Consider the following 26,343-nt stretch of genomic DNA (forward strand, 5'->3'; position numbering starts at 1 on the left):
GCCGGCGCGGCCATCTTGCCGTACGGACGGCCCGGAGCGCCATGCCACGGTACGGGACAGCCGGCCTGGGGCGCCCCCGCCCACCCCCGACGCCGCGAGCCTCGGGCTGCGCCCCGCCGGGTACTGGGGAACCCGGGCACGCCGAGGCCCGGCCGGGGGGCCGGGCGGCGGGGCAGCAGGGCGTGCGCCGCCATCTTGCCGTACGGGAGCCGCGGGGGCCGGCTCCCACGTCCCGCAGCCGTGTCGCCGCGCGCCCTCCCCTCGGGGCGGTCCCGCTCGCGGCGCGGCGCGGCGAGGCGAGGGCCGGAGGCTGGCGGCGGCGCGGCGGCCTGAGGCCCGAGATGGTGATCTGCTGCGCGGCCGCGAACTGCTCCAACCGGCAGGGCAAGGGGGAGAAGCGCGCCGTCTCCTTCCACAGGTAACTGGGCTCCGCCTGCCGCCGCCCGGCCCGCCGCCCGCGCGGCCCGGCCGGCCACGCCCCCGCCCGGCCCGGCCCGGCCCGGCACCGCGGAAACTGAGGCCGCGCGGCCCGGCCCGAGGCGGGAGGCCCTCGGCGCTCCGGGCCTCGGGGCCGGTCCCGCGAGTGAGTCAGCGCTGGGCGCTGTGTGACCTTGGCCCGGGCCGCCGTCTCTGGGCCGGGCGTCTCGGGCCACCGCGGCCGGCGGCGCCCCCCACCCCCACCCCGCGGCCACCGGTGGCCCACCTGCGGGCCACCCGCCCCTCGTCCTTCCGCCACCCGGCGCCTACCTCACGCCGACTTGGAGGCCACCCGGAGGCCATCCCACGGCCAGCGGGCGCCCACCTTACGGCCACCACCGCCCTCTCGCCCCGACCCCGCGGCCACCCTGCGCTCCATTGATTCGGGCTGGCACCGCCAATTTCTAGACAGTGTGTTCTGGAAACGAGCGCTCTTGGGTCAGTTGTCCTCTTGTATTTGCTCTGACTTTTGTGCTGTTTTGATGGCAAGGGAGCCTGCCTTGATCTGGCTGAGGAAATGCGAGTTGTACCTCGAGGACTGACACGCGCTCCCACACGCTCTGCCCCCGGCAGGGTCCTCGCGGGGAGAGGTGGCCCTGCCGCGCCGCGGGGCGTCCCTGGACAGGCGGCCTCGCAGCATCCGCTGGAGCAGGGCGAGGCCCGCTCTTCAGCCGGAGGCTCGCCCGCCACTGCCACTCGTGGACGGGGCCCTCTTCGTCACTTCTTGCTTGGACGCCGAGGTAGGGAGAGGGCTCTGCCTTACCGCTGGCTGGCTCCCTTCCTGAGGGCTTCTGGAATTCAGCCTGATTCAGCGAGTCCCTGGAAAGCCTCCTCGCAGATACTTCTGTTTTACAGGGAGTTAGGTTTGTTACCTGTAGTTTTATTGGAAGTTCACAGTTGTTTGTTCTCTTAAGCTGTTACAATCTATCAAAAGAACTGGTAATACATTGTTTTAGAGGTCAGCCACCATGCTTTCTTGAGAGTTTTCTTCAGAGCCTGTGTCCCAAAAGTTTTGATACTGCTTTCAAAAAACCAGGCAAAGCACTGCAGAGAAGGCTGCCCTTGGCATTCACAGTGGTCTTCGCTGCTATGGGGCAAAAGACGTGGGAATCGGGGTCTTGGGGAAATGGGTTCACAAAGCATTGAGGAAGTGTAGAAGGTCACAGAACTTCCTGGGGAGTTAGTATCCGTCTTGGTCCTGGTTCTGGTCCGCAGTGGCCACAGGTGGGTTAGATGACCTCAGGTGGAGCAGATAGCCCTCGGGAATAACCACCCCACCCCTGGGTAGAGTTTCCTCCCAGTTTCCTAAATAGAGATCTTGTTTAAATGACAAGAAATGATTACTAAGTATCTTATTCAGTATTCTCCAGGAGCTGGTTTTTTGCTCCTGGCAGAGGGACTATAGCAGGAACGGGGGACTGCACCTTTTGAGTCTGACCTAGTCTTAGAGTCTATCTCACATCCTCAGCTGCTTGAGTCACAGCTCAGGCCAGGCTCAGGCACTGTCTGGGNNNNTCTTCTGGCTTCTTGCTCCCCTCTCTGCTGGCCAGCGCTAGAGCCGGCTTCTGAGCAAGGGGACCAACCACCCGTTTTAGCACCCGACCTGTATCGGGGGCACACCAGAAGGGTTGTTCAGCTGTGTGTTTCTAGCAGCTATTTACAGGGCTTCCTGAAGCCTTTCCTGTTGTTGGATGCCGTCCTGTGCGATCTCCTACAGGGCATTTACCGCAGCCTGCGAGGAGTTACCTTAATTCTCTATCTGCCCTACCAATTGTACGTGCCTTAAGGGTAGACAGCGAGCCCACCATCTTTCTGTCTCACGATTACTTCCAAGTAGAAGGTGTTCCTTAAATTTTAAGTAAAATTTTAAATGGGTAAAGTCAGTACAGGATTGGGTATTTGCAGAAACACTTGTTTTGCCTTTATGGTTGATAAATTTGGAAGGAGACATGTAGTTATTTTTTTCTAATTCTGTTGTCATTTTTCCTGCAGATTCCCCCTAAAGGACTCAAAACGTCTGATCCAGTGGTTGAAAGCTGTTCAGAGGGATAACTGGACCCCCACAAAGTATTCTTTCCTCTGTAGTGAACACTTCACCAAAGACAGCTTCTCCAAAAGGCTGGAGGACCAGCACCGCCTGCTCAAGCCCACGGCGGTGCCCTCCATCTTCCACCTGCCCGAGAAGAAGAGGGGCACCGGCGGTCATGGCCGCACAAGGAGAAAGGTCGCAAGAAAGGCCTCGGGGGGCCTGAGGGGACACACGAGCGGGGCGGACGGGAAAGGAGCTACAGGCTCATCGTCGTCCTCAGGTGAAAACCTGATGGCCAAGCCAGGGTCCCGAAAGGTGAAGCAAGCGGCACTGCAGGGTGAAACTGCACGCAGGGCCTCCCAGGAAGACGCCAGTCAGGAGCGCACGCGGCAGGCCCCGGAAGAAACTCCAGGCGACGGTCTGGGCACCGCCGTGGCGGGCAGTCAGGGAGAAGCAGACGCATCTGCTGTGGATGCTGGTGGTGAGAGCGCCGCTGCCGCTGCCGCCCCCGACGGCGGCCTGGTAGATAAGAGCGGCATTTCCATGGATGACTTTACCCCGCCAGGGTCAGGGGCTTGCAAGTTTATTGGCTCACTTCATTCTTACAGTTTCTCCTCCAAACACACTCGAGAGAAGGCATCTGTCCCCCGAGAGCCTGTTGACCGAAAGAGGCTGAAGAGAGACGTGGAGCCCCGCTGCAGCGGGACCAGCCTGGGGCCTGACAAGGGCTTGGCCCAGAGCCCCCCGAGTTCGTCACTCACAGCGACGCCTCAGAAGCCCTCCCAGGGCCCCTCTGCCCCTCCGACAGACGTCACCCCGAAGCCAGCAGCGGAAGCTGTGCAGAGTGAGCACAGCGACGCCAGCCCCATGTCCATCAATGAGGTCATCCTGTCGGCGTCGGGGGCCTGCAAGCTCATCGACTCGCTGCACTCTTACTGCTTCTCCTCCCGACAGAACAAGAGCCAGGTGTGCTGCCTGCGGGAGCAGGTGGAGAAGAAAAACGGCGAGCTGAAGAGCCTGCGGCAGAGGGTCAGCCGCTCCGATAGCCAGGTGCGCAAGCTGCAGGAGAAGCTGGACGAGCTGAGGAGAGCGAGCTTCCCCTACCTGAGCAGCCTGCTGCCCTTCAGCCGTGGTCAGTACCAGAGCCTCGCGCTCCCACAGTGCCCGCTCGTTGTGAGGGGTCCGTGCCGCGTGGCTGACGCTCCCTGAGCGCTTTTGTGTGTTGCGAGCGCCCAGCTGTCTTGGGAGGAGGCTCTAACAGTAGCTGTACTTTGTAGAGAGGGAGCCCGGTTCTAAGCTTACTTCGCTGCAGGGCACTCGAGGGGCATCTGTAGCTATAAGGGTTTAGCCCATGAGAAGGGAGGCGTTTCACGTCCGCTGGGAGAGCCCCGACTACTCACTGCCTGGTCTCCCACTGGAACGGGAGAGTCCGCTTCTGCCGCACACCTCACACAAACCTCGGTTCCAGCCGAGTTAACATCTCGTTGCAGAATGAAGTAGACTCAGTAAACTATTAGAAAAACGGTAGGAGACTCCTAAAATCACGGGGAGTTTCTTTCCATTTGTGTTTTAATGAATATCCTTAAAGTTATGTCATTTTGGACATTAGTCATTTCTTTAAATCTTTAAGGATCTCTCTAAGTAGAATACATTCGTTTTGTAAAAGTTAAAATACTACAGAAATACATGGGCTAAGAAGTGGTGAGACTTCCCAGTTCTCACCTCCCGCCTTTTGGTCCTTGTTAAAATTTCCCGTATGATCTTAGATTATTTTCTATGCTTTTACACATGTCTCTGTACCTACACTGGTAGGTTGGATATATATTTTATATGTTTATTGGCTATGTTTCTGCTTCTCGTCTTATTACTTGGTATTTTTAAAAACTGCTTTCTAGATATTCCTTGCATTTTGAGTGTAGTATCTTTTACCTGCTATGTATCCATGGAAGATGTTTTCCTGCTTATTGTTCATTTAATCTGGGTCAATATTTGTCTTCCTGGATATAATGAACACTGGCAGGGGGAAGGCTGTCAGTGTGACAGGCTGTTTAGGACCCCCTGGGCCCCAGAGCAACAACCATTAGCACAACCGAAAACAAAAGCAAAAACACAGACCCACTGTGTGCATTTCCACATGCACGCTGGGGAAGAACAGCTCCAGCGGAAGACCACCAGTGTACTGGTCTCCTTTCCTTTTAAAGCTGTTCTTGTCGTTTCTCATAGCTGGTACTACTTTGGTACCTTTTTCTGTTCTTCTCGGTCAGACTTCCCCAGGTCTGTCACGATTACAGGTCTTTCCAAACAACTAAGCCTTCAGTCCATCGAGCAAGGCTGCAAGCATTGCTGTTTCCACTTCATTAATCCTGGCTTCTTTCTACTTTTCTCCAGTTTTATCTTGTTCTGGCTCCTGGAGGGAAGTGCTTAGCTTCTGTGTGTGCCGTCTGTCTTTCCTGATACCTAACCTCAAAGGTGTTTCCCTTCCTCCATGTCCCCACGAGGATCTGTCTCTCGCTGCTCTAGTTGCCGTTCATTTCGGAACAGTTGTCAGTGAGGCTTTATTCCGTCTTTGAGTGATTTGGAAGGGCTTGGAAGTTTTTCAAGTGGATGGGTTCAGGCAGGGGAGCCAATTTTTTGTGATTTTTTTTTGACAAGTTCAAATATTCTATTTTATTTTATTTTTTTAAGTTTTAGCATAATTAACATGCAGTGTTGTGTTAGTTTCAGGTGTAGAGTGATTCAACAATGGTAGACAGAACTCAGTGCTCCTCAAGATAAGTGTGCTCTAATCCCCTTCACCTGTTTCACCATGTGTCTCTCCCCCCCCCCACCTCTTTTTTGTGATTATTTTTAAACTTTATTGCTTTAAGGTCCAGTGATTTGGTCACACAAAGACAGCTCCTTTGGGGGCTCTTTCTTGGGACTTCCTTGTGGCTTACTACTCAGCTTTTTTTCTCGGAGGCTTCATTGTGGTTTGAGAAGAATGTATCCGTCCCAGGAGTTGGTTACATTGTTGCCTGGGTCTAGCTTCTGAGTCAACAGATCTGTTCCCTGACTTCCTGAATCGCTGATCCCTGAGAGAGCGGGGAGGTCTGGGTTCTGCCGCATGTCTCCCTGCCCTGTGTTAGACGCTCAGGTGTTCCCGACGGTTATCAACACAGAGCACCCCTTTTTTGTCCCAATATAAGTGTTACTTCTCTATCTCTTTATTTTACAAACTTTTTTATGTCCCTTTATTTTTTAGCTATTATTTTAACCCAATTTGCAGGTCTTCATTTTTTTATAGAGCAATTTAATCCCTCTACCTGTGATTGTTGATAAGTTGGAATCTGTGCCTACTGTTTTATTTTTCTGTTAGGTTTTCTTGTTTCTTTTTTTGCTCTTCTAGTGATGTCATTCAGCTTTTGACAGTAATCACTGAAGCTCATCTCTCTGTAGCACTTAGAGCTGATCTGCTGTTGTGCTCCACACCCCAGCTCCTCCCCTCCACTCCCGTGGCCAGAACTGTGTGATCTTGGTTCCCTATTCCCAGCTTTCCCATCGCAGCCATAATTAGGTGGAAGTACACATCTGATCGGTTACTTCACTCACCACCATTTATTGTATCCAAATGTTTCTTCCTTTTGGGGAGTATTTAGTGGTACTTTTGGAACTCATAGCACAGTAAAATTTTTAGAGGAATTGAGTTTGAGACGCCCCTTAGGCGCTGATGCCCGGGAGCCAGCACCTATCCTCTTAAAGTTTCGTGTGTTTTGTCGGCCGTGTCTTGATGAGGTCAGGGGCAGTTAAAGCCATGGGATTGAATGAGGTTTCCTGGAGACGCTATAGCTGGGGAAGGGGCCGGGGCCCAGCCTAGGAGCAGGCCATGTTTGCGGAGAGGCAGTGGAAGAGGGCCCAGGAGGGGAGAGTGGAAGAAGGAGTGTGGGGTCATGGCATCTGGAGGGGGAGTGAGGGTTGCTCATCGGGGTTGGATCCGGCTCTGGTCAGAATGAAGAGAGGCCTGGACTCCGCCACATGGGGTCACTGGTGATCACGTTCTCCTTGGAGCAGTGGGAATGCGCTGGGTCCAGAGTGGGTGAAGGCAGGGCAGGGGTGAGGCCCTATAAGAGGTTTAGCCATGAAGGAGTGGACAGTGGACAGTACCCAAAGGGGAACATGGCTTCAGGGGAGAGTTTATTTGTAAAGTGGAGACAAGCAAGCAGCTGTCTGTGGTGCTGGTGGGTGGGATGGAGGGGAGTGCTGAGGGCCAGGAAGGAGTGTGCTGGAGCCCTAAGGAGGTGCCTGGAGAGGGGCCTGGTGGACAGGGTGTACTTGTGCCTCTGCCTCTGTGCCCCCTGGAGGATGGGGCTTGTTACTGGCTGAGTGTGGAGTGGAGGGGAGGGTGCAAGAGATGGTAGGGAGTGGCAGTGGGAAGGGTGGGGAGGGAGAGTGGCTTCCCTGGCTTGGTCTCCAAGAGCTTCCTGGAGCCCTTGGTCTTTTGTTTTAATGGTTCCCAGTGTTATCATGAATTTGTTGGTCAATGAAGGAAACTTTTTAGGGATTTTATGTCGAAGGAGCTATTCGTGTGTTCATTCGGTCCATTCTCTTTAGCCCACCCTTTATTTTTGGACAGATTCTGTGCAACAGAGCAGCTGGGCCAGTGCCCACAGGTTCTAGGTGCAGAAAGCTGGTGCTGATTGGCCTTCTTACGGGGTGCTCACAGGGAGGAGTTTGCCCCTCCTCCTGCCACGGTTTATTTACATGCTGCCTGACCTCGCATGCTAGCCCACCTGTTAGCCCAGCGGTTCACTCCCTCAAGTTGGGAACCAGCACAGGTACATGGTTACTAAGGAAGTCCTTTGTACATATTAAGGTAGTGTACTGTCTTGCACTTGGGTTTTGATAAATGGGTAAGTTCATTATTCTCACGTACCTACCATTGCCCTAAAAATCCTTGTGCTCCAAGGAGTCCCCTCTTCCCTTCCAAGCCCTAGCACCACTTGTCTTTCTAGTGTTTCTGTCGTTTGCCTTTTCCAGAATGTCTTGTAGGTGGAATATACGGAATACACTGGAACAGATAGAATTGAGGTGCAGCGCTTTCAGGTTGGCTTCTCTCACTTAAGCTATGTGTATATAGTGAAGGTTCCTGTCTGTCTGTTTGTGGCTTGGTGGCTCATTGCTTTACCTTTTTTTTTTTTTTTTTTTACATTGAGTCAAAATACACAGAACAGGGGCGCCTGGGTGGCTCAGTCGTTAAGCATCTGCCTTCAGCTCAGGGTGTGATCCCACAGTCCTGGTATCGAGCCCCACATCAGGCTCCTCCACTGGGAGCCTGCTTCTTCCTCTCCCACTCCCCCTGCCTGTGTTCCCTCCCTCGCTGGCTCTCTCTCTGTCAAATAAATAAATAAAATCTTTTAAAAAATATGTATATATATATATACAGAACAAAAAAAACTTACCATCATAACCATTTTTAGGTGTGAAGTTCAGTGGTATTAAGTACATTCAGATGGTTGTGCAACTGTCACCACTGTCCATCCCCATAACTCGTGCTAAGTCTGGAACGTGATACCTTTTTTTTTTTTAAGATTTTATTTTATTTGACAGAGAGACAGACAGCGAGAGAGGGAACACAAGCAGGGGGAGTGGGAGAGGAAGAAACAGGCTCCCCATTGAGCAGGGAGCCCGAGGCAGGAATCCCAGGACCCTGGGATCATGACCTGAGCCGAAGGCACTTAACCAACTGAGCCACCCAGGCGCCCCTGAAACTCAATACCTATTAAACGGTAACTCTCCTGTCTCCCTTCCCCTCAGCCCTTGGCAGTCACCATTCTACTTTCTTCACAGTGATCTGGATGACTCTGAGTGGCTTGTGTAAGAGGAATCATACTTGTATTTGTCCTTTTGTCACTGGCTTATTACACTTAGCATAATGTCCTTAAGTTGTAGTATGTTGCAGAATTGGCTTCCTTTTTTTTTTTTTTTTTAAGATTTTATTTATTTATTTGACAGAGATAGAGACAGCCAGCGAGAGAGGGAACATAAGCAGGGGGAGTGGGAGAGAAAGAAGCAGGCTCATAGCAGAGGAGCCTGACGTGGGGTTCGATCCCATAACGCTGGGATCACGCCCTGAGCCGAAGGCAGGCGCCCAACCGCTGTGCCACCCAGGCGCCCCAGAATTGGCTTCCTTTTTAAGGCTGAATCAGCTTATCCCATCATGTGAATGGACTCCATCTTGCTCACCTATTCATCTGTCAACAGATATGGTTTGTGTCGACATCTTAGCTATTGGGAGTAATGCCGCTGTGATCAAGTCCTCTTCAAGACCTTCCTTTCAGTTGTTGTGCGTGTACACTGGACGTGGAAATTGCTGGATCATGTGGTAATTCTGTTTGGTTCCTTTGAGGACTCCTGTGCTGTTTTCCACGCCAACTGCACCATCTTAACGTTCCCGCCAACAGCGCACGGGCTCCATCTACGTCCTCACCAACACTAGCTGTTTCCTGACTGCTGGATCCCAGGCATCCCTGTGGGTGTGAGGTGCTATCTCATTGCGGGTCTGATTAGCGGTTCCCTAATGATCAGGGATGTTGAGCATCTTTTCATGCGCTTATTGGCCGTTTGTGTGTCTTTGGAGAAAAGTCTCGATTGTCCGTTTTTGAGTTGTGTTCTTCCTGTTCCCACTACTGAATTTTAGGACTTCTCTGTCTCTTGTGGACATCAATCTGATCAGAAACCGGATATGTAAATATTTCTCCCATTCTGTGGGTACTGTTTTATTCTGTGGGTAGTGCCTTTTGATGTACAAATTTTTAAAATTTTCACGAAATCAGATTTGTCTCTTTTTTTCCTTGTATTACCTGTGCTCTTAGTGTCATATCCGAGAAATCATTGCCGAGTCTGCGGCTGTGAAGCTTTTGTGCTATTTTCTTCTAAGAGTTTTATTGTTTTAGGTCTTACGGTTCAGTTCTTGATCTATTTTGAGTAAATTTTATATATGCTGTTAGGTAAGGATCCAGCTTTATTCTTTTGCATGTGGATGTCCAATTTTCCCAGCACCGTATGTTGAAAACATTGTCCTTTCTCCATTGAATGGTCGTGGCTCCCTTGTCAAAAATCAGTTGGCCGTATATATACAAGGGTTCATCTCTGGGCTCTGTCTGTTCTGTTCCAGTGTTGTATGTGTCTGTGTTTATGCCAACACCACACTGTTTCTATTACCACAGCTTTGTAGGGAGTTGTGAAAACCGGAAGTGTGAGTCCTCTGGTTTTGTTCTTCAGGATCGTTTTGGCCGTTCTGGGGCCCTTGAGAGTCCACGTGAATTTTTAAGTGGGTTTTTCTATTTCTACAAACAATGTTACTTGAGATTTTGATAGGAATTGCATTAAATCTGTAAATTGCTTTGGGTAGTATCGACACTTGAACAGTATCAAGCCTTGATAAACATAAGATGGGTTTCCATTTATTTGTGTTTATGTGGATGTCCAGTTGTCCAGCACCATCTGTCGAGAAGACTGTCTTTTCTCCATTGAGTTGCCTTTGCTCCTTTGTCAAATCAGTGCGTGAATTGGTGTGGATCTGTTTCTGGACTCTGTTGTGCTGTGTGGATCCGTGTATCTACTGCTTCGTCAGGACCATGCTGTGTTGATTATTGTAGCTTGTAGCTTTTACTGAGTCTTGAAATATAGAGGATTGTGAGTTTTCCAGCTTTATTATTTTCCATGAATGTTGTCTTAGCTGTTCTGGGTCTTTTGCCTCTCCATATAAACTGTAGAACCAGTTGGTTGATTTCCAGGAAATGGCTTGTTGGGATTTTTACCTTGGAATTGTGTTCAGTCTATAGATGAGCTTGGGAAGGATTAACATCCTGGCAGTGTTGGGTCTTTGGTGCATCAACATGGAATATCCATCCATTTATTTAGATCTTTTATTTTCATCAGAGGTTCATATTCCGATTGTTTCTTCCTGGTGTATAAGAGAGCAGTTGACGTTTGTACGTTACCTTGTCCTCTGCAACCTTGCTGTCATTGAGCATTAATTCCAGGAGTTTTGTTTATCAATTCTCTGGGGTTTTCCACTTGGATAGTCATATAATCTGCAAACAAAGATGGTTTTCTTTTTTCTGTCCCAATCTGCATACCTTTTATTTCCTCTTTTATTACACCAAGTAGGATTTCCAGCACATTGTTGACTTCGAATGGTGCTGATCTTAGGAGAGCTTTTCAGTTTCTCACCATTGAGTATGATGTTAGCTGTAAGGTTTAATCAGTGATATGCTTTATTAAGTTAGGAGTTCCCTTTTATTCCTAATTTATTAAGAGTTTTTATCAGGAATGAGTGTTGGATTTTGTCGAACACTCTGCCTGCATTTATTAAGGTCGTTATGTGGTGATTTTTCTTATAGCCTTTTGGTATGGTGACTTACTTTAACTGATTGTAGAGTGCTGAGCCAGCCTTGCGTACCTGGAATAAACCCACAGTCGTGGTACATAATTCACTTTCTTACATTTTTGGATTCAATTTGCTAAATGCTTGTTAAGGATTTTTACATCTGTGTTCATGAGAGATATTTGTCTGCAGTTTCCTTTCTTATAATGCCTTTGTCTGGTTTTGGTGTTAGAGCAATGCACATCTCATTAGCAAGTGTTCCCTCTGCTTCTAACTTCTACGAGGGATTGTAGAGAATTGGTATAACTTCTTCCTTAATTCTTTGGTATAGTTCATTGATAAACCCATCTAAGCCTGGTGCTTTTTGTTTTGGAAGGTTATTAATTATTGATTCGATTTCTTTGAGGTATATAGGCCTATGCAGATTATTAGTTCTGTGTGAGTTTTGGTAGTATATGTCTTTCAAGGGATTGGTCCATTTCATCAAATCTGTGGGCATAGGGTTTTTCGTAGAACCCCCTGACTGACCTTCTAATGGCTGCAGGATTTGTAGTGATGGCTCTCTTTTATTTATAATATTGGTATTTTTTTGTCCTGTCTTTCTTTCTCTGTTCTTAGTTAACTGGACTAGATGTTTATCAATGTTACTGATCTTTTAAAAAACCTTTGATGTTGACTTTTTTGTTTATTGTCTTTATTGTTTTCAATTTCATTGGTTTCTGCTCTAATTTAATGTTTTCTTCTGTTTGCTTTCAACTGAATTGCTCTTCTTTTTCTACTTTCCTAGGGTGACAAGTTAGATTATTGATTTTAGGTATTTTTTTAATATACTCATTCAGTGCTGTTAAATGTTCCTCTAAACATTGCTTTTACTGCACCCCACAAAATTTGATAAGGTGTATTTTTCATTCTATTTAGTTCAAATAATGTTTTCTTTATCTCGACCCACTGGTTATTTGGAAGTGTCTCATTTAATCTACAAATGTCTGGGGATTTTTCAACTATCTTGCTGTTACTGACTTCCAGTTTAATTCCATTGTGGTCTCAGAGCATATTTTGTGTGATTTCTAGTCTGTTAAATTTGCAAAGATATGTTTTATGGTTTTGGTGGATGTTCCATGCGAGCTTGAGAAGAATGTGTGTTCTGCCGTTGGATGAAGTAGTTGTTAGTTTGGGTTCTCTAGAGAAGCAGAACTGGTAGGATGGATGGATGTGCGCGTGCGCACACACACACACAAAGAACCAGAGATTTATCATAGGAATTGGCCCGCATGGTTACGAATAGCAGGATGGAGTACCAGAAAAGCTGGGGGCATCATTTAGTCCCTGTCTAAAGGCCTGAGAATTGTCAGGGGGGTGAGGGGATGGGGTGTAAGTCCTGGTCTGAGTCTGACAGAGTCTGAAGACAGGAGCGCTGCTGTCCCAGGACTGATAGCCACCCAGCTCAACCAGAGAAATTCACCCTTCCTCTGCCATTTTGTTCTAGTCAGGCCTTCAGTGCCCACCCACAGAGGGGAGGGCCCTCTGCTTTATCCATTCACCTGTTCACATGCTTCTGGAGTCTCCCTCACAGACGCACCCAGGAGTAATGTTTTACAAGCTCTCTGCACATCTCAGCTCCCTCAAGTGGACATGTGACCTTACCCGTCACAGCAGCTCATAGACATCAGTTACACCCAGGTGACTGATGACGCAGCTGAGTTCAGCCAAGTCCTTCCTGATTTTCTGCTGCTGGATCTGTCCATTCCTGACAGAGGAGTGTTGAAGTCTCCAGCTGTACAGTGGATTTGTCTGTTACGGTTACGGTTCTATCAGCCTTTGTCTCACATATGTAGACATCAAGGATTCTCATGTCTTCTTGGAGTATTGACACTTTGTTATTATGTAATGCTCCTCTTTACTACTGGTAATTTTTCTGGTCCTAATGTCTGCTTGTCTGAAGTTAATATAGCTCTTCCAGCTCTCTCTTGATTTGTGATGAATCTTTCTCTGTCCCTCTACTTTGGATCTGTGTCTTTATATTTGAAGTGGATTTCTTATAGATGACATATAGTTGGGTCTTTTCCTTCAGTCTACTCTGACAGTCTCCATCTCTTAATTGGTGTACTTGGACCGTTCGCATTTGAAGTGCTTATTGCTACAGGTGGACTAATATCTCTCGTGTCCGGAACTGCGTTCTGTTGCCTTCTGTGTCTTCCTCTCCTTTTCTGCTTTCTCTGGTTTGGATAGAGCGTTTTGTGTGATCTCTCCCTTCCTTAGCAGACTGATTTTACTTCTTGCAGCAACTCGTTTGTGGGTCCCCTGGAGTCTTCTCATTGACAGTGCCTCTGCGTCCACTGGCCGATGGTGCTGCTTCCCCAGTAGTGCCGGCGCCTTGGAGTGGGCATCCCTGTTTCTCCCTTCATCTCCTTTGTACATGTGCTATAATCACACGATCATTAATCTGAACAAACATTGATCGGTTGGGTCAGTTCAGAATAAGAGAGAGGGGTGCCCGCCTGGCGCAGTTGGTTGGGCGTCCGATTCAGTTTTAGCTCGGGTCATGATCTCAGGGTCGTGGGATCAAGCCCCGCATTGGGCTCTGCTCAGTGCAGAGTCTGCTTCAGACTCTCTGTCCCTCCCCCCGCCCTCCCCTGCGCTCTCCTCTTTCTCTCTCAAATAAAAAAATCTTGAAGAAGAAGAAAAAGAGAAAAGATTTTATTTTACCTGCACGTGTTCCTTCTCCAGCACTCTTCTCTGTCTGCAGAGTCAGGTTTCCAACCTACATCATCCTCCTTCTCCCTGAAGAACTTCTAATATTTCTTACAGGGTGTGTAATTCCCTCTGTTTTTGTTCAAAAAAGTCTTTGGTTCCTCTTTACTTTTGAAGGGCAGTTTCTTTCTTTCTTTCTTTTTTTAAGTTTTTGTTTTAATTTTCATTTCATTTTTTATTTTAAGTTTCCTTTTAATTCTAGTCAGCATCGAGTGTCGTGTTTGAAGGACTATCTCGCTGGATATAGAATTCTGCTCTTGTTTGCGTACGTGAGCTGCCCACCGTGATTGTTACCCGTTTTGTTCTATGGGTAAGAATTGTTTCCTCTGGCTTCTTTAAAGACTCTCCATCTTTGGTTTTGGACGGTTTGAATATGAAATGCCTAGATGTAGATTTTTTGGTGTTTGTTGTGCTTGGTGTTGTCCGGGCTTCCTGGATCTGTGCTTTGCTGTCTGACATTAATTCTGAAAACTTCTCAGCTGTTACTTCACATGTCTTCTTTCTTTCTGTCGTGTCCGTTATGGGTGCATCTCCCTTTTATAATTGTCCCCTAGTCCTCCAACATTCTGTGTGTGCTGCTCTTGGCATTGGAGTGGGGGAAGTTTCTTCTGAATACCCTCAAGTTCACCAGCTCTCTCCTCGACCTGATGTACCCCGGGCTTCACTTCTGTTGCAGGGGCTCTCATGTGCAGCCTTTCCTTTGGGTTCTTCCTCAGCAAGCTCTCCTCCTACAGAGCTCCTCTGTTCATGCATGTTGTGAGCCTTTTCCGTTAGAATCCTTAGATGAATCAGGTCTTTTAAATTCCGAGTCCAAGCATTCCAGAACCACTGCCTCATCTGCGTCGGGTTCTGACGTTGTCTCTTCAGATTGCGTTTTTTTCTGGCCTTTTAGCATGGCTTGTACAGTTTTTGAAAGGTGGACATAGTATTAACAGGTAATAGAAGCTGACCTAAACAGGCCTTTAGCTCGAGGTATCAGTTGGCCTGCCTGGCAGTTGGGTCGTGTCTAATCTCTAGTGCGGTTGTGGTGGCTTCAAATTCCTCTCCAGTCTTTACTGTTTGTCTCAGGACTCCCTCCCAGTGGGTGCACCTGGGGCTTTTTCTGCTCCGACCCTCTTACCTGCTGGAGCCCTCAGGAGTGGCATTGGGGAGAGGGATGCTCTGCAGTGTCAGGGTTGAGGTTCAGCCTTGTGTGGCCTCTGTTTCTGGGCTGAGTCCTGCCTGAGTGAGAAGGGAAGGCTGGAGGGGTTTGTGGGGAAAACCCTGCCCCCAGGCGAATAAAGCCCAGCTGAGATCTTCCCTGCAGCCTCCGTTCCTGTTGGAGAGTGCTCTGACCTTAGTCCAGAACTGCTCCTTCCCCTCCCACTGCAGAGACACGGGATTTTTTTCTTGGCTTTTCAGGGTGAGAACTTGTTGGCTTCCTAGAAGTCAGACCCATGGAGTGGGGCCCCCAGGAGACTGTCTGTCATGCTCGTCTGTGCTCAGCTCCAACCTCTTGCCCAATTACCATCTGTGGTCCCTATCAGCCAGCGTCTACTCCCGGCAAGCATGTCCTCCAAGTTCTGGGAGACCTGGGACCTCGCTTCTCTGATGGGTCCAGGCAGAGTCATTGAGTTTCAGTTTGTTCCATGTTTTTCTTGTTGTAAGGACAAGAGTTAGGGCTTCTAAGGTCTTTACAAGTCAGAGTTGAACCTTGAAGACCCCGCCCCTGTTATTAATGTGGTTATTGTTAATATGTAGGAAAGCTACCAATTTTAATAACTAACCATTCTTCAAAATCACTTATTCTAATAGTTTTTCAGTGGAGACTTTTGAGTTAACTAGGTAATCAACCATAACTTTTGCAAATTAAAATTATGGGGTCTCCTTTTATGTCTTTTGTATTTTACAGAAATATATGCTCTACTTCCTGTCATTACCTTTTCTCCTGTGTGCACACACTCTTTCCCATTTCATGGGTAATAAAGCGAGGGCCTTAATATCACTTTAAAAGAACACCCTCCCCTGGTGTGCCATGCAAGTGGGATACAAACTGATCACGATGCCAGGACAGTGTCTGCACCGCCTGGAACAGCCAGCGCGGCCTGGGCTCTCTCTCCCTGTTGTGTTGGGCACTGTTGTCACTAACACAAAGCAGTGTGAGGGTGGGAGGTGCCAGGAAGCAGTCTGTCCAGTGAGTGTGTCTGCTCCCTTCCTGTCGTTGGGGTCCTGGGTCCGCCCGCTGACACCTTTGCCGGGAGACTGCTCTGTCCCCGAGCATGCACTCTCAGAGCCAAGATAAGTGAGCCGCGAGCCCTCTAGGACACAGATAAAAGGGGGCAGGAGTTTCCAGAGTGACTATTCCAGAAACAGCTTGCTGTGTGCCTGGCTCCGCCCGCTTCCCCTCGACACAGATCAGTTCCCTCCGTGGTCCCTGTGGAAGCAGCAGAGGGCGGAAACCCCCCCTCCTCCCTCCCTGGCCTGTCCCACTGCTGCCAGAGTTGACTTGGTCTGCTCCCACATGCAAGGTCCAGTCACCCCCAGGTTTCTGGGTCTCCCTCGGGGTTCTGAGGGTTCCCAGGGTGGAACTACAGTTCCCAGAATGCCGTCTTCAGTTTGGCACTCACTTCCTGCCAAGCTGCTAACAGCCAGGTGCAGACGTTTTCCGTCAATTGGCAGAAAACAACCTTGAAGAACCTTGACCGTGTCTGGAGTTCAGAAAACTTACCATCACTGATGGGTAAGCCTGCTTTCGTGGTCTTAGGCCAAAAAATGAAAAGTTAATTTTCTTGGAGAAAATTTAAATTTGTTTTTGCATTTTGGTTGAGATGTTAATAAAAGAAAAAAGAAATAAGAAAAAAATGCATATAAAAGCCTGACTGGTTTATTTGAAGGGATTAAAAGTGACAAATAGGCTTAAATCCCGTATTTTTTATGTTTTTTTATTTGTTTGACTTTTAAGTTCACTTTACTTTTAATATTCTAGTGAAGTATGATTTACGTGGAGTAAAATACACAAATCCTAAGGATTTAGTTGGATGAATTTTGATATACAGATGTAGGCTCTTGTAACCTGACATTTGGGTCTCAGAGTTACCTTGTTGGTTCTCCCCTGCAACGCTTCATTGAAAACAAGAGGAGAGACCGTGGCTGTGGAGCTGGCAGCAGCTCCGTGGCCAGTGGGCGGTGGTGCGGGCGGAGTCAGCCCCACCCAGCAACCTGGCTCAGCCCAGTGCTGGCCAGCATCAGGGGCGCTGTGGGGCAGCGGGGCCGGCAGACCTGGAAGGAGGCATGGGATCCACCTGCCCGCCCCTGGTGGTTTACTGCCTGCCCCTTATCCAGGCAAAATTCTTTACAGTCAAGAGCCAATAACAGCCAGCCAGGAGAGCTAACTTTGAAGTGTTTCTTGGAGCGGTTAGGAGCTCTGATGCAGAACCAGATGCCGCGACATGGTTCTGGATGTTGCGTCTGTGTGCTGGTCGTACAGCTGGGTCGTAGGGAGAGTCTGCTGACGTTGACTTAGCGTGCGCCTTCAGCGGCACGTGCTCACTTCGTCTACTCAGAATGGTCTTCTGACTGTGGAGGGTCGTTGCAGACTTTGTCAGTACACTGCTGTGTAGACAGGTTTCCCTTTCCCTTTCGTGCGGTGCTGTGCAGTGTCTGTAGCCTATCACACAGGAGCCCGCGGGCCTCGGGAATGAGTCGTGTTCCCGCAGGGCTTGGCCGGCCTTACTTACGGAGGCTCCACATGACGTGTGTGCACCTTCCTGCCCTGGCAGAGGCGATGCAAGGGGTTTAGACAGAACTGGTTAGAGGCAGAGTTAGGCCCTGGGCCACCTTTCCCACCCCGTGTTCAGGTGCCATGACTGTGCCGAGCTCACCCCCCTGAGGTTTCTGACCAATCCTGGGTCTCTACCCTTGTCTCCCATCCCCCTCCAGGCTGCCAGCCTGGGACACCAGCCATTGCTGGACTGCACCCCCCCACCCCCACCTGTCCTCCTACTTCTGTCCTCACCCACATCACCTCTTAAGCCTGCTGCTTGTGCTCTGGCCACTCTGTGCTCTGGGCTTCCAGCCTCCGTCCTCACCCCGGACAGGCCGTCCCCCTATTCCACCTCATCCAGCTATAGTCATACACCAGCTCCTCCCCTCCGGTCCTCCTGTCCCCTGCCTGAGCCCCCACAACACAGCACCTGCACTCAGACCTGGCCTGGGGACGTTGTCACCCAGGAAAGAGCAAACAGGCCTGACCCACGCTAGCGGACCACTGTGGGCAGCTGTCTTGTGCCAGGGCCCTGCATCAGTGCCCCCGACGTATAGAGGCTGCAGGCCGTGCTCTGTGTTTGTCTGCCTTTGTTAGCCCAGTGGTTGGTCACAGCCCCGTTGCCTGTCCCTTCACCGGACCCTCCCTGGAGCACCTTTTCCTGTCTTCTCTCTCTCTCCGCTGGTGTCCTTTTCAACTGAGAGACATCTCTCTTGCCTACTAGCAAACAAGGGCTGAGGCAGAAAGCCCTGGGGTCCACCAAGGATCATCTTCAGGGCCTGCGCCCCTGGAGGGGTGTCAGGACGATGTCCGCATGTCCGAGCCCTGGCCTGGGACTGCTGTGCTCTCCCTCCCCACTGACCCACTGAGCCACACCTCACACCGCAGCTTATTGTTGCTTTAATTTGAACACATCTTTAGAAATTGGAATATTTAACCCCCAAATCAACAGTTCTGGATTTTTTTAAAATAGCAGAAGCTCTGCAACAGCAGGCCCTGTCCCCGTGGGCAGCAGTTGGCTAGCAGGGACCGGAGGCCCTGGAAGGCTGGGCTGGTGTCCCCTCACCACCCGTGACCTGGTGCTGCAGTAGCATCGTGAACAGGTCCTGGGAAGGCATTTCGGGCTCTGTTTTTTTTTTTTTTTAATGTTTGTTTGTTTTGCCTTTGTATGTTTTCATTTCGGTACGATTTAAGTGAAACAGCCCTTAGGTGCTCCCCCCTGTGACTTGGATGGGTGCGGACACCTGTGTGACCGCACCCCCNNNTTCACGCAGGTGGAGTCACAGAGTACGCACACGTTTGTGTCTCGCTTCTCTTTTGTGGCATAACATTCTTGAGGGAAATCTGATAGTGTTTTAATTTCTAGCCTTGCTGCATTGTGATCAGACGATGTGGTGGGAACGCTTTCTCCTTTTTGAAACCTAGGGTTTTCTCTGACCATTTGTAGGGTCCATTTTCGTGAATATTCCAGAGGAGCTTGAAAAGAAGGAGCATTCTCTAGTTTTCAGGTGCAGGGTGCAGCGTCCCCCGACCAGAACTAGCTTTCTCGTTGTAGGAGGTGTGGAGGTCACTTGGACACAGGCCAGAGGCCGGGACTCTTCCGTTGGTTTCCATGTGTCTCCCGCCCGCAGGCCCTGCGCTGCGAGTGCTGCTGCCACATTTGGTGCGTCAGTCTCTCTGACTGCGGGGTCTTCATCGTGACGTGGTCATTCTTTGGTTTGATGCCTTTTGGCTTGAAGTTCATTGCCCCTTGTAGTGAGATCATGACGCTTGCTCTCCTGCCGCCTGCCTTTGCCCGGCTCTGAGACGCCTTTCTGAATCACCCTTCCTGCGTGCATCTCACAGCAGGATTGAGGGTCTTGCTTTACGATCCAGTCTGAAAAGCTTTTTCTTTCTATGTATGAGTTCAGGTGTGTTTGGCCTTCGTTTTGCCTTATTTTTTATATTGCGCCTGTGGTGTTTTGCTTTTAGAGTAAAAACTTTGCCCACTTGACCTATGCCTTGGTCTGCCCGCCTCGGTGACGTGGCTGCTCAGTGGCAGACCGTGGGCCTGCTCTGCGGCCCCTCCCCGGCTCCCACTCTCCAGCAGCTTCTGTGCCTGCACAGTCAGGCCATCCACCACCTGTGACCAGTACTTGCTGTCCCGTGGAGCACATTCAGGACTGGCTGGGAACCCTTTGCCGACACTTCCCCGTGGTCTCCTGGTGAATTCTCTCCTGTGGCGGTGTCCTCAGAATTCACAGGAGCAGAGTTCCCTGAGTGTTGGTGTTGAGACTGTCAATTGTGGCGCCATCCAGCTCCTAGGCTGTTTAAGGTGGTCCAATAGCAGCACTAAAAGGGTAGAGAGAGGTGTGCCTGGCTGGCTCAGTTGGTGGAGTGTACAGCTCTTGATTTCAGGGTCGTGAGTTTGAGCCTCCTGTTGGTCCTAGGGCTTACTTTAAGAAATAAAATTAAAAGTTAAAGAGAAACAGGTGAAATTAACTTCAGTAATATACTCTGTTTACCTCGGGGTGCCTGGCTGGCTGGCTCAGTCGGAGGAGCGTCTGACTCTTGATCCTGGGGGTCGAGAGTTCAAGCCCCATGGTTGGGTGTAGGGCTTACTAAAAAGTAAATAAAAACAATAATAATAATAATAATAATAATGTATTTCATTTAATCCTGTATTGTCATTTCAACACGTAACCATCGATACCTGAAAGTTAATAAGATGTTTGAAGTCCTCTTTTTTGCCTTGAGCCCTCTGGTGGCTGCAGTTGCGTCACTGGCTCCCTAGGCAGCGGGCTGGGCCCGGGGAAGGGCGCCGTGCTGCAGCCCTGCCTGGGAGGGAAACCACAGAAGGGAAGTGCGCTGCTCCGCCCGCCGCGTGGGGAGACAAGGAGAGGGCCAGGCGGCCGCGGCCGCTCCACAGCACACGGACGGGCTTTCCTGCACGCCGCCCCAAGCGCGACAAGTGCACCAGACCGAGAGCGTCTCAGAGGCCACAGCTGGCTGAAAAACAACAATTTCTATTTATTCAGCAAACCGCGGAAGGTGGGCTGTCAGAGTGGCCGTTTGAACCTCCAGCCCAGACCACCGGTGCTCTTCCTCTCGCCTTCTGTGCTGTCGAGGCCGTGAGCCTTGGGGGTGCTGCTTGCTCTCCTGCCCCACGTCCCAACCATCAGCCCACACTCTGCCTTCAGACCAGACCCCGAATCTGGCCCTTTCCACCACTTCCCCCCCGTGACATCGAGCCCGGGCCGCCCTCCTCCCGCTCCCTGCGCCTCCTGCTCAGACCTTGCCAGGGCCCTTCTGGGGGCCTCCCCGGCAAAGCCAGCCTGCCCCGCCCAGGACCCCCAAGTCTGCGGCGTGTCTGCGGAGCAGCTGCTGCCCCCTCCTGCTGCGACCTCTGCACGCGTCTCAGGGAGCCGTCCTCAGCCCTCACCCTTTAGAACTCAGAATGCCCAACAGCCCCTTGTCACCTAAGGCACGTGACAGTCAGCATCCTTTCCTTATTTCTTGGTGCACTGCTGTCTTCCCTCATTGGACGCAGGGGTCAGCGCCTCTGTCCCATTCACCTGGCAGCAGGAGAGCCCCACAGTCCAGACCTTTAAATCTGAAGCTTTCATTCCTTGTCTCCATCATAGATTGTAACTAGCGTCCCAGCTTGGCTTTCTTCTCTTGTCCAGTTACTAGTCTGATCGCACAAATCCCAGCTGCCGCCACGATCCCTGCCTGGGTGTCCACAGGCGTCAGAAGAGGCAGGACTGGAGGTGCTGGCTGGGCTTGGGCTGCCGCCTCCAGACCCTCTTGTCTCTCCTGCGTGGGAGCTGCAGAAAGTAGGAGGTGGCAAGATGACCTTTGCTAATTGTTTGCCCCTTTTTCTCCCCCTCTTGACAGGTGGCTGGTGACATACTCATGGTCACGTCGGATTTGCTGTAATACGAGGGCGTGCCTCCACACCGTGTCCGTGTCCGTGTCCACACAAGGCTCAGCACGGCACACTGAGAAGGAGTCCAGTGGACACAGCCCACTGACCGCCTCTTCTTCTGTCCTCAGAGCCCCCCACGATGAACCCAGTGGTGGAGCCGCTGTCCTGGATGCTGGGGACCTGGCTGTCAGACCCACCGGGAGCCGGGACCTTCCCGACGCTGCAGCCCTTCCAGTACCTGGAGGAGGCATACATCTCCCACGTGGGCCAGCCTGTGCTGAACTTCTCGTAAGTGCACCCACCTGACTGCCTGCGGGGGCAGTTCCAGGCTGATACGGGACAGACAGGTGCCAGACGGGAGGATGCAGGAGGGCCGTGGTTGTGTGTCAGACAGGCAGCCTCTTCCTGCCCTGAATCTGCTCACACGGTGGGTAAAAATGGTACTTTCTGGGTCTCTCATGTGTTTGAAGATGACCACGAAATCTGAGGCTTCTTAATGCGAACACGAGCGTAAGTGCCTATGCTCAGTTAAACCCCTCATTCTGTGCTGTTCTTCTCTATGGAAACCAGTCACCCCGTATTATGAAAATACAGTGGCGTGGCTTTCTTTTAGAATAACCCCCCCCCCCGAGCTCTTTGAGGTCCCAGAAAGGCAGTTAGTGTGTGGTTCTCAGAGTCTTACGATACAGCAAAGGGAAAGCCCTGAAGGCCCTCCAGCTGCACCCTGACCCAGCGCCCGTTCTCTTTCTTACCTGTGAGTTGCTCACAACAGGCAAAGCCTGGTGTAAGGGTGGGATTTGACTGTGCACTTGGGGTGCTTGGGGCTGAGAAGCACGTTGGGGCCCTGGGGGAAGGGGGTGCCTGACTTACAGATTCTGAGGTCCTATCTTCAGGGTCAGGGTCAGTCATGGTGGCTGGGAAGATGGGGACAGCAGACAGGAATGAGGGAGGGAGGCGCACGTGGGAGCTGCTTCCGGGTCAGAGGTGGAAGGTCCTGGTGTGCCTGGAGGCCAGGGCCCACACACGTGGTCTCTCATGTCTTTTGTGCTGTGTCTTTTACGCATCTCTCTGTTTTCCATGTGAATAAGAAACTGCATCTGTTTTTTTTTTTAAGTTTTATTTACTTAAGTCATCTCTCCGCCCAACATGGTACTTGAACTCACAACCCTGAGATCAAGACCTGAGCTGAGATCAAGAGTCGGACCCTTAGCCAACTGAGCCGCCCAGCACCCCAACAAACTGCCTTATTTTATAATTGGTGGGTGGGGGTGCTTTATAACGTGAGAAAAGTGTGTCCACACAGTCTGGCACCCTCTCTGGGGGGCACTGGATACCTGGGGCTTCACCTCTCCTGCTGCCCCCTAGGTTCAACGCCTTCCACCCGGACACACGCAGACCCATGCACAGGGAGTGTGGCTTCATCCGCCTCAAGCCCGATACCAACAAGGTGGCCTTTGTCAGCGCCCAGAACACAGGTACCCCTCCCTTGGCGGCCGTCCCTGGCCTGCCCCTGCCCACGCGCCGTGCATGCCAGCAGAGGGCTGGCCAGCAGGGGAGGTCGCATCTCCCTCCTGCTCTCAGAGCAACCTTTTGGGGTGTCTGTACTCGCGGACACGTTTGTGGGGGACGACTGAGTGCTTGTCAGGGTGGAAAGCGTCAGGCCTTTGGACAAGCTCAGCAGGGCTGGCAGGAGGGAGCTGGTGAGAGGGGGCTGATTCCCTTTTCTCCTGAGTTCTTCCAGCAACAGCTCACGACAGAGCCTCTGTCTGCTGCACACAGGTGCCTCCTGTGTGAACGAGAACCCAGAGGCTCACTGTGCAGCCAGAAGTTCTCTGTCTGGAAATCCACTCTGTCCCCAGTGGGAGGTCACCCTAAGATAGTTAACCAGGTTCATTAATTAGAAATTACTCAAAAACACACCTGCTTGACCTTTACCTTGCTCCCTGGCTTGAGTGAGTTTCACTTCCCAGAAGCTGGCAGACGGTTAAAACTAGCCCGTCCTAGAGTGGGCCTGCCCAAGGCATTGGTCAGCTAGAAGTCGGGGGGCAGCCAGCAGCTGGGAACGGAGGGAGGCTCCTGGCCTGTTTGATGGGGCAGGGCTAGGGTCAGGGCACCGCCCCCCCCCCCAGGTGACCCTCCATAGATCCCCTGCCCTGGCTATCAGAGGACTTGCGAGTCTTTCCCCCTCGACACCTGGGAGGCTCTGGCTTCCAAGTTCAGACGTGTCGAAACCCTGGTGCAGAAGGTGGTGGTGGGAGCGGTGGCACCGGCAGGCCGTAGACAGGTTGCTGAGGACTGACGGCCCCTGCAGGCATCGTGGAGGTGGAAGAGGGCGAGGTGAATGGACAGGAGCTGTGCATCACGTCCCACTCCATCGCCAGGATGTCCTTCGCCAAGGAGCCCCACGTGGAGCAGGTGAGTCTGCCCCTGCAGCCTTCCCTCCTTCCACCTTGCACTTTCAGTCCTCAGTGAGGTCAGATCATCCCTTGGTCTGGAGTCTGCCTTTCCACTTGATCTCGGGCCTGTCTGCACCGTCATGTGGTCGCTCCCCACGCATGCCGAGGTGGGGGTGTGCCGTGGCCGAATCCTCTGGTCCCTGGCAGGAGGGCACTTAAGGGTTCTCAGGTCGGCTGTGGTTTTTCTGTCACAAACATCGTTTCACGTCTGGGCTGTCCACTTTGGCAAATGAGTCCATACCTGTTGGGGAGATTTCTCCCAGTTGAAGTGCTGGATCAGAGGATTTTGAACTGCTTTTCTTGACGGCTGTATCCCCCACCAGCACTGCAGGAGCGTGTGTGCTGCCCTGCGCCGTCATCGGCACGACGCGTTTCCAGACTTGCTGATGTTTTGAATCTGATCCATAAAAGATGGTAGGGCGTTTGTGTTTGAAATGGAACTCACGGGTGCAAGGGAGCACTTCCCATGCGTGTGGGCCATTTGTGTTTCTTTCTCCGTAGGGTTGATGTTCGAAGTCGTTGCCTGTGTTTCTGTGGGCTGTCATCATCTTACTGGTTTACAGGAACTTTCTAGGACCATGGCTGTTTATGCGGCAAATGTTTCCCCATTTGGTGGCTTCTGTGAATATGGTTTATGATGTGTTCTACTCTCAGATTGTGAGCTTTTCTGTCGTTCTCCTGGGGGTCTTTTCCTTTATGGGGTCTGGATTTGGGTTCTGGGTCTGGAAAGCGTTTCTACTCACATGATAAAATTAGTCTTCTGTTTTCCTGCACTCTCAGAGCTTTCCCTTTTACTCTTGGACCTTAGTCCCTCCCAGAGTAGTTTTCACATGATCCATGTGCAGACGGATGACCAGCAGCTCCCCAGGTTTGAAATGTCGTGCGTGTCTTAAGCCCATCCCCATAAGTAGGGGAGGAGGGTCTGTTCTTTCTGTCTACTTCTTCACGGACAGTTATTTAAAGTCATGTAATGACTTAGGTCACCGTACCTCTTTGTCTTGTCTTAATATGTGGGGAAAGTTCCCGATGTTCTTTACATTTTCTTGATGAATTCTTCCATGTTCCCTCTTCTGGGTGGACCGTCCTGCGAGTTCGTCCAGGTCCACACCATTTACACCAGGATCACGTAAACACATGAATTAGTTTGAGGACAAGGGGAGGCCTGGTCGGTAGCAGTGGACAGCAGTGTGGTGGCCTAGTTTGGGGTATTTCAGTGGGTACCAGGTTTATTTCTTTATAATTTTAATTATGCAGGTCTTGGACACCTCGTGGCAGGGTACCGTCCTAGCGCTTTCTAGTTTTCGTGGCAGCGTCAATGGCACATGGCTTCCACTCCGTCTTCTGACTGTTAATGGTGGGGAGGGCTCTGGCTGCCGTGGGCCTCTGCTGACCGGGACATCACGTCTGACAGCTAGCTGTCGGGCACAGAGCGCTCACCCCGTAAGGTGCTTGCCCAAGGCTACCTGGTCGGGTAAGGATGTCCTGTTTCTACTAGGGTAAGAATTACATTCAAGAATGGGTTTTGAGTTTCATCAAATACTTTTGGAGCCTTTTTTGGGAGGATTCTGTGTTTTTTTTCTGCTTGAAGCTGTTGATGCAGTGAATTGTATTAATAACTTCTAAGTGTTGAAGCATGTTTGCTTTTTGAAGATAACTCCTACTTGTCCTGATTTTGGTATCAGACTTATTCATAGAGTGAGCTGGGAGCTTTTTTAGCTGTTTCTGTTCCCTGACATGGAGGGAGCCCCATCAACATTGCCTGGTCCTCCTAGACGTCCTCAAAAGCATCAGGGCCCAGTGTGGCGAGTGCCCTTGCTCTCCTCCCTGCTTACCCCGCCCTCCAACCTCCCTGATCTCCCTGCCTTTGCAAGGTCAAGGTTCCCAGGATCACTGCTCTTTCATCTAGATTTTCAGAGTTTGAGGAAGAAGTAACACTTACTGATTTCTCTGTATCTGCATTCTGTGTCCCCTCTATATTTCTGATCTTTTGCATATGTCTGTTTTCTCTTTTTCTTGCTCATATTTGCCAAAGGTTACTTACTTAATCGGGGATTTGGGGGGGGGGGTTGTTTGTTTATTTTTGCTAAAGAATTAACTTTGGGTTTTATTACTTAAACCCGAGAGTCCTTCTCCGTAAAAGGAGGGAGGAGGTGAGTTGAAGCCTATGGGGGCACAGCGAGGGGAGGAACCCCCATAGAGTGGGGCCAGAGAAGGGCTCAGCTCTGCAGAGTGACCTAGCTGACCAGTGTTGGCTGGATGCACCAGGTTGGCCTTCCTGCTGGGTCAACATGGACAGAACCTGGAAGGGAGGGAGGCAGGGGCTGGAAGCATCTGTCTGTCCTCCCAGCAGCTGGTGGGCAGAATGCCTGGCTTCTGCATACCCCGGGGAGCGGCAGGTGTTGGGAGGGGTCCTTGGCTATCTTGTTGAAGCCTGAGCTCACCCCTTCTCTGTTACCCTGCTTCTCAGTGCTTGGTCACTTGAGACCCCACACAGCCCACAGCAGGGTGCCCTACAGCAGCCCTGAGACACAGCAGGTCCAGACCCGTGTCCCCGTTTGATACTGAGGATCAGAGAGGCCCCTGCCTTCCAGAAACTCTCCCCATTAATGCTCGCCA

General features: G+C 51.0%; 1 protein-coding gene across 2 annotated transcripts in view; it reads left to right on the top strand.

Annotated features, from left to right (window-relative positions):
* The first annotated feature begins 256 nt into the window (after positions 1-256).
* Positions 257-26,343, top strand: part of THAP4 (THAP domain containing 4) — a 39,505-nt gene continuing 13,418 nt past the window's right edge. The window contains exons 1-5 of one of the 2 annotated variants that reach the window (XM_040637971.1): positions 257-418; positions 2,470-3,638; positions 21,400-21,559; positions 22,637-22,746; positions 23,583-23,686. In XM_040637971.1, the coding sequence (XP_040493905.1) occupies positions 342-418; positions 2,470-3,638; positions 21,400-21,559; positions 22,637-22,746; positions 23,583-23,686 (1,620 nt within the window). In that variant the 5' untranslated portion in view covers positions 257-341. Of the gene's footprint in view, positions 419-2,469; positions 3,639-15,815; positions 16,342-21,399; positions 21,560-22,636; positions 22,747-23,582; positions 23,687-26,343 lie in introns of those variants that run through there. The other variant, XM_008690266.2, reaches the window with a different exon arrangement.

The sequence above is a fragment of the Ursus maritimus genome, unplaced genomic scaffold (genome assembly GCF_017311325.1).
Source record: "Ursus maritimus isolate PB19 unplaced genomic scaffold, ASM1731132v1 scaffold_1, whole genome shotgun sequence".
Classification (NCBI taxonomy): Eukaryota; Metazoa; Chordata; class Mammalia; order Carnivora; family Ursidae; genus Ursus; species Ursus maritimus.